General features: G+C 48.2%; 1 protein-coding gene across 1 annotated transcript; it reads right to left on the reverse strand.

Moving 5' to 3' along the window:
* Positions 1-215: 215 nt before the first annotated feature.
* MYOG (myogenin) lies at positions 216-3,188 on the reverse strand. The gene is made up of 3 exons (XM_069074603.1): positions 2,605-3,188; positions 1,513-1,594; positions 216-1,083 (listed from the first exon to the last, which is right to left on the reverse strand). The coding sequence occupies exons 1-3, from the start codon at positions 3,157-3,159 to the stop codon at positions 962-964; spliced, it is 759 nt and encodes a 252-aa protein (XP_068930704.1). The 5' UTR covers positions 3,160-3,188; the 3' UTR covers positions 216-961.
* Positions 3,189-7,642: the final 4,454 nt, after the last annotated feature.

The raw sequence follows: 7,642 nt of genomic DNA on the forward strand, positions 1-7,642 counted from the left end.
GCCACAGTGCCCCCTGCCCTGACTCTGTCTCCTGGTGACCTTATGAAGATGGATGCCACTCATCTTGTCCCTTCCCCCAAATTCCTTCCCTATCCTATTGCTGGAAACCCTACCCATGGGGATGTGGCCAGTTTTCTGAACGGAAAGGGGAAAGGGAATGGGGGCTATTGGTACCCTCTTCACTCCTTCCCATGGTTGTGTTCTTCAGACACCTAGATTTTTATTCATTTTTATTTTTTAAAAAAGGGAAATCTAAATAAGTTAGCAAAAAATTACAAAACAATGGCAAAACCACACAATGCTTAGTAAAAAAAAAAAAAGAAACCAACAACCCTCAAGATCCCCACTTCCATTTCCCCCTCCCCCAGCCTCCTGTAACCTTACTCCCAGGAGCCCCTGACTGGCACAAGGAGACATTGGTCAAATGTCCACTTTATAAAAACAAAACAAAGCAAAACAAAAGACACTGGGAGGATCCCAATAATAGCTTGGCCCCCAGGCATCCCTGAAGAGAGCATTTCCCCTATTTAGGGCGGGCCCAGCCCAGCCACTGGAATCAGGAAGAGATGGATGAGAGAATATGGGCCACACTGCCCATACTCCTATCCCCATCACTCACAATGGTTTTTTTGGGGGGGCGGGGGTTAAGACAGAGGGGCATTTTGGAAAGGGGCAGCTGCTGACCCAGGTTGACATGCAGGAGGGGCCACCCAGTATTCCCTGATTTCTCTCCCTGGAGAGAAGGGAGCTGACAAAAACCCAGCTGAATAGGTAAGACAACCTTTCTCTAAAGGCTGTGACCCAGCCTCTTAGAGATATGGGAAAGTCTGTGAGACTTGGTAGCTCTGGTGGGTGACTTCCTGGCATTGGGACATCTGAGGCTGTGACATCCCTGCTTTGGAGGCAGTGGTATTCGTGGCCCCAGCCTCCTGGGAGAGCCTCCCCCACCTCATAGCCAGCCTCAGTTTGGTATGGCTTCATCTGGGAAGGCTGCAGAAACATCTTCCACTGTGATGCTGTCCACAATGGACGTGAGGGAGTGCAGGTTGTGGGCATCGGAGGCATCATCTGGGAGCAGATGGTCTGGGGTGGGGAGAAGGTACAGTATTAGTTCTAGGCTGGGGGCAGAGTGGGACTTGGAGCCCAGATAAGGGGAGTAGGGGCATAATAAGATAGAATGTTGGAGAGGAGTATAAGTAGACCCCAGTAGTCCTTGTCCTAAATGTGCAATGTCCGTGTGTTAATGTGAATGTGTGTATACGTGAAGATGCAGTCGTCAGGCTTGATTTAGCAATTCCCAGGGACCAAGTAAGTACATTTTTGAGATAAGAGAGGAGGAGGGGGAATAGAAGGACACAAATCTCTCCTCTGACCAGTCTGGGAGCAGGGATGATTGGAATCAGAGGAGCAGAGGAAATAGGGTTGAGATACAAAAAGTGTGATGGAAACTGCAGGCTCTAGAAGGGGGGCGAACAAGGGCTTTTGGGTGAGATTGGGTAACTCAGAACTTACCCCCAGGGTTACTGCTGAACTCCAGTGTAGTACCCCATTCAGGACTGCAGGAGGCACTATGGGAGCTGCATTCACTGGGCACCTGTTAGGGTGGGGGGCACAGTGAGGACTTCTTCCTTTTAACTGCCCCAGAAGAATCAGAACTAAAACCCCAGTGTCCGTGGCTCTGGCTACAGAATCCCATCTTTAGAAGACACTACCACTACCTAAGTTTGACTCTAAGGATCTCCCAAGCCCAATTCACTCTCTCAGGTCCAGTGATGAGTTTGGGCTCCCCTAACCTCTGCCTGCATGACCTCTGCCTGTCTGGGAGCCCAGGACACTGGAATTCTCACTGTTGTCGTCTCTAGTCAGCACCCTTCCCATGGTTCCCATCACTCTGATCTTACAGCTTTGGTGTCAATGTGCTGATCCCAGTCGACTTCCCTGTGTTTCTGACTCCCCTAGAGAGCAGGAATTTGCCATGGGGAGAGAGACCTTCCTCTTCCTGTCCTGCAAAATGGGACCTCCCCCCATCCTGGGAAACTGGGGGAGTTTTCTCTCTGCTCAGCAGTAATTTCCTGCTACTCCTCACTGTCTGGACTGGGGCAGAGCAGTCTTGAGCCCCATGGGCTTGTCACATATTCCTGACATCAGAATCCCCTCTTAAATGCTCAAACCAATATGCTCGGCTCCATCTCCATCAGGCAAGCTGAGTTCCCAGTCCCAGCCACCCTTTCAGTCTTGTCTCTGCCAAAGTTTTTCCTCACACCAATCTAGAATGCCTTACTGCCTTTAACCCTGGTCTGGGGCTGACGCACCTAGACCCAAGGTCACACCATCTAATTATTTTTTCCCCCAACTCCAGACCTGCCCAGTGGGGGCCTCTTGAACCACTTTAGCACCCCCTCCCCAACCCACTCTGACTGAGAATGGAAGTGGAGAGGGGAATGCATCCAGCACCTCGATGGTTCCTCTCAAGCATCTTCCTTCCTATCCTTGCTACCAGACTTCCCTCCCTCCCATTGCAAAATGCCCCACCCCTGCTTTTGGAAACCAAATCCACCCGCATGCATCCAAGGTCCTGCCACGGGAGGGGAGGCTGCCACTTACCCCTGGCTGGGGCCCTGCAGTGCGGTAGCAGGCCAGGTCCCGCTCCTCCTGGTTGAGGGAGCTGAGCAGCGTCTGGAGACGCTCGATATATTGGATGGCGCTGCGCAGGATCTCTACCTTGGGCAGCCGCTGGTTGGGGTTGAGCAGGGTGCTCCTCTTCAGGGCCTCAAAGGCCTCATTGACCTTTTTGAGCCGTCGCTTCTCCCTCAGGGTGGCTGCCCGCCTTCGGTCCACGGACACCGTCTTCCGCTTGCACACCTTACAGGCCCAGGGCAAGCACTGGCCAGGGCAGTGTTCGGTGGTCCCAGAGCCCTTCTCCTCCAGTGGCACCCTGCAGTCAGGGCCCAGGCCAAGGTCAGCCCTCTCATAGCTTGGGGGCTCGAAGCCTGGGAGCCGGACAGGTAGGTAGTTTTCAGTCTCATAGAAGCGGGGCTCGGGGTAGAAGTAGGGAGAAGTCTCGTAGAGCTCCATGGGGTCGGGAGATGTTTGCTCCTGCCACCAGCCCCCGGCCTCCTGCAACCCCTCAAACCCCTCACGCCAACTGCCGGGTGCCATTTAAACCCTTCCTGCTGGCATGGAATCAGAGATAAATATAGCCGACCCCTTGGAAACCTGAGCTTCCCTCTAAGCTGTTGCTGCACATCAAGACATTTACAGTGGATTAGATGTGATTCCCCCTTCTCCCCCCCCTGCTTTCGGCCCCCCCTGTCCCCTACCCCAGGCCAGCCTGCCCCAAGCAAGTCCAGTGGCTCCTGTGCACGGGGAGGGAGGCCGTTGGGTGTAATTTGATTAGTTTTCGTTTCTCTGAAGCCCCTGTGGGGCAGGGGAGGCGGGAGGCTGCACAGCATTCTTTCCTCATCTGCTCCTTTCAATTATGACTAGCCAGGCAGCCTGGCCCCCCTGGGTCCCTGAAGCAGCAAGAGGGAGAGCAGAGGGAGTGGGCTTTGCTTGGAAGGGACCTTGAAAGGTCATCTCACCCACACCTCTGTTCTCCAACAGAAGCTCATGTAAACATCCCAATCTCCTGCGATTCTGTCCTGACTGTAAAGGACCAGCCTAAGGAGGGAGATTCTGTGAGCTCTTTGTCTCTCTTAAAAACTTGCATGTCACCTGGCCTTTCTGAGCCTCAGTTTCCTCATTTGAAATATAGAATTGAACAAGACAATTCCTAAAATCTCCCTCAACTCTTTAGTTTTATGACACGACTCATAAAACTTCATTGCCAGAAAGTTCTTCCTTGAGTCTGACCCGACCCCCTTTTCTTAGAATGTTAGGTTCTCAGAGGGGAATAGAAGCTAGTGGATGCCTGTCTGTATGGGGACAGAATAATCATGAAATCTAGAGGGACAAATGGTTCCTAGCTCCCACTTTTTATTTTTCAGAATTGCTTCGACATCCTCCCCCATCTCTTGTCTGAGGGAGTACTCTTAAGTCATGTGGGCAGAACTGGGAGAAGGAAGTCTCCTTGCTCAGGGGCACGACTTGTTTGGGTTAGAGCTGGTATTTGGGCATAAAGTCTCAGCCATGTAACCTTTACCCACTGTCACAAGTTTCAGGAGCCATTGGGATCTGATTGTCCCCACTTACTCTTTCCCACTCTTCCCAGCCTGAAGCTGCCTTGCTTCCCTTTTTGATCCTGGGGAGCCCCACGTCAAGGGGGCACCAGGGATAGGTCTGGCTGCAATGTGAAGGGAGTGATTGGAATTTTGCAAGCTTAGGGATGACAGAAAGCAAGGTCCCTTAAATCTCACCTTCTGCTTGAAGCCCTCATAGACTTTATCAATTAGGAGGAATCTCTCCCCACCTGTGAACTCTTAGAATAACTCATAGATTTCATAGGATTGAGAGCCGTTAGGGACCTTAAAAAAACATCTAAACCATCTCTCTTATCACATGCTGTCTTTGCCACACAGGTCCTTAGTGTGTTCTGCTTTGCATTGCTAGTAATCTTGTTTCATTTAGCATGTGGAAAAGTATTGGACTTTTATGCACAGCTCTAGAGGGCTGAACCAGGATCAATCAATGGAGGTTTCACAAGGCAGGATAAGGAAAACCTTTCTAACAGAGCAATGAAAGCTAACACTCAGAAAGAAATGACTGACTTTTTTTTGTCTTTTTGGAGGGGAGAAGGCAGGGCAGTTGGGGTTAAGTGACTTGCCCAACGTCACATAGCTAGTAAGTGTTAAGTTCTGAGGTCGAATTTGAACTCAGGTCCTCCTAACTCTAGGGCTGGTGTTTTATTCACTGCGCCACCTAGCTGCCCCAATGACTGACTTCTTGTCAGGGATGTCGTGAAGGGCATAGAGCTGGCTGGATCAGCCTTTCAAAACGATTTCCCAGTTCTAAGGTTCTATCATTCTGTAGTTCTAGGACATAAGCTTCCCAAGCACAGGGACTGCCTTTTCGTTTTGTTTAGCACAATTCCTAGAACACAGTAAGCACTTAATAAATGCTTATTGACTGATTCTGGTGCCCTTACTGGATTGTAAGCTTCGTGAGGGCAGAGATGATGACTTAAGCATCTTTCTGTTTTTCCTAGTCCTAACTCCATTGCTTTGTACATAGAGTAGAAGGTGCTTAATAAATGGTTGCTGAATGAATGAATGATCTGTTCAGGATCCAGAGGAATCGCTGTCTCCACCTTGGCCCCTCACATCTCAGGCTGGTCTTACAATTCCCCCTGATACATTCTACCATGATATAAAAAAAAACCCCAAAACAAAACACTCCTACTTAAATAGTATTTTAAGATTCACAAAACACTTTCTTCACAAAACCACTGGGAGATAGGAAAACAAGCATTATTATCCTCATTTTATAGATAGTTAAGTGACTTTCCCATTAAGTATAGGAGCTAGAATTCAAGTCTAGCTCTCCTGATGCCCAGTCTAATACTCTTTATTTTATAAAAATGTATTAAATTTTTTTGTTGATATATAAGAATAATCAGTATCATCTCCCAGTATCCTCTCCCAATAAAATCTATTTTTGTAAGAAAAAAAATATAGTTAAGTGCAGCCAACCAAAACAGTGATCTGAACCAATGGCATATGCCTCATTCTGTACCTATGGCCCACCACTTCTCTACTTAGAAGAGAGACATCTTAGTCACTCAATCAACTAGCACTTATTAATCACCTACTGTGAACTATGTTTCATTATCTATTCTATGGGGTCAACATTGGTCAGTATAGTGATCTGAGCTCTGGTGTCCTTTAGGGTTTTTTCCTTTATATTATTGAGGTCATTGCCATCACTGTGTGACCTTGGGCAAATCACTTGTGCCTCAATTTTCTCAACTGTAAAATGGAGTGATAAAATAGCACCTAGATCCCAGGGCTGTTGTTAGCATCAAATGAAAGAGTATTTATAAAGAGCTAACTTAGCATAGCGCTTGGAACATAATAGGTATGCCCCTTCCTTCTCCCCTCTTTCCATTACAACATACTGCCCCTTCTGTGTTGTCTCTTATTCTGGGGCAGCCATTCATTTCATTTTCCACTAGGTTGGGCATTCCCTTTCCATCAAAGGCTGAGGGCAAAGAACAAAGATGGTACAATGAGGGGGGACTATGTATATTGCAAGGAGGAAAAGGAAAAGGTGCTAAGGTGTTGGTGTTCATTGAGAAACATACAAATGTCCTATGGGGCAGTTCCAGGTGCTTTGGGAGCCAAGAGCCAGGACCACTTTGGCTAAAAGGCCCATGAGGTGGTCCCCTCTTCCCGTTCTGGACATTCCCACCCCACAAGGTGGGAGTTAGCTTCAAGGATGTTTAGAAACTCTAGGAGAAAGTGAGCCCTTGGTCAGGTCCTCTGCTTAAAGGTTTGTGGAACGAATGGAAGATAGCCAGGGGTTTGGAGGGAGGTGGCCGAAGGGCCAATTCTGTTCTGCCTCTGATACTCATGTGTGAAACGGGTATTATACAACAGCATTTGCCTTTGGTGTGAAAAAAACTGAAGATTTTTGCATAACTGTTCTACATGATGATAAAGGGTTAGGGGCATATTTCCAAGGAGAGGATTGGTTGGACTGACACCTGGTGAGCACTGGAGTTTAAATCTGTGACTTATTTAAAACTCTGTGACTTATTATCTGTGTGACCTCAAACAAATCACAACCTCTTTGGGCCTCAGTTTCTTCATCTGTGGTATGAAGGGATTGAACCAACAGTCAACAATATGGCAGCCAAAAAAGTTAACGTGAACTTGGGCTGCATTCAGGGAAGCCTAGCTCCCAAGAAGAAGGTCAGTGATGTCAGGAGATAACAGATCAGACCTTACCTGAAGTAGTACATTCAGTTCTAGACACCATGTTAGAGGAAGGCCCTTACTAGGCTCGAGCATCCAGAGAAGGGTAACCAGACTGATGAAGGGCTTTGAGTCTGTTGCACCTGAGGATCCTTTGGAGGCATTGGGAATGTTTGCCCTGGAGAAGTGTCAGGGGGACATGAGAGCTGTCTTCAAGTACTTGAATGCTGTCTTGCATAAGATAGATCTGTTTCACTTGGCCCCAGAGGGCAGAACAAAGAGCAAGAGGAGGATGTCAGGAAGGAGGCTTGCTGTCAGGATTACAACAATTAGAGTTGCCCTGAAGTGGGTTGGGCTGCCCTGGAAGGTGGTGGGTTCTTCAAGCAAAGGCTGCTTGACAATTGTCTGGATGTTGGGAGGGGCTGGACCGGATGGCCAGTGAGGTTCCTTCAACTCAGAAATTCTTTGACTAAATAACCTCTCAAGGTCTCTTCTGGTCTAAATCTATGCTCATAATGATGTTTTGCTCTATGGATCCTTTTTGGAATAAAAACATTTTTTTTCCACATAAATAAGGAGATCAAGTTAGAAATGTTTGTACAACTGGACTCAGGACCTCCATGTTCCCTTCATCTTCAACCCTCTGTTCTGTTCATCCTGCACTCATGTCTTGGTTGGTTGGTTCACATTCAATGAGGACCAAAATGATGTCACTATGTTGGGGTCAATGTACAGTGTGTCTGACTGTGGCTGATCTGATGCCCGCTTGGCTGCTGCTGGGGAGTTGTCCA

This window comes from Petaurus breviceps, unplaced genomic scaffold (assembly GCF_028583685.1).
Source record: "Petaurus breviceps papuanus isolate PSGF00001 unplaced genomic scaffold, PetGlider_PUasm1.0 90895, whole genome shotgun sequence".
NCBI lineage: Eukaryota > Metazoa > Chordata > Mammalia > Diprotodontia > Petauridae > Petaurus > Petaurus breviceps.

What these genes read in the sequence shown, in the direction of transcription:
- MYOG (XM_069074603.1), bottom strand. Translation starts at nt 3,159, where the DNA reads ATGGCACCCGGCAGTTGGCGTGAGGGGTTTGAGGGGTTGCAGGAGGCC. An exon ending in CTGCAGGGCCCCAGCCAGGG is followed by an intron (nt 1,595 to 2,604) that starts GTAAGTGGCAGC and finishes CCACCCTAACAG; the next exon opens with GTGCCCAGTGAATGCAGCTC. An exon ending in GTTCAGCAGTAACCCTGGGG is followed by an intron (nt 1,084 to 1,512) that starts GTAAGTTCTGAG and finishes TCCCCACCCCAG; the next exon opens with ACCATCTGCTCCCAGATGAT.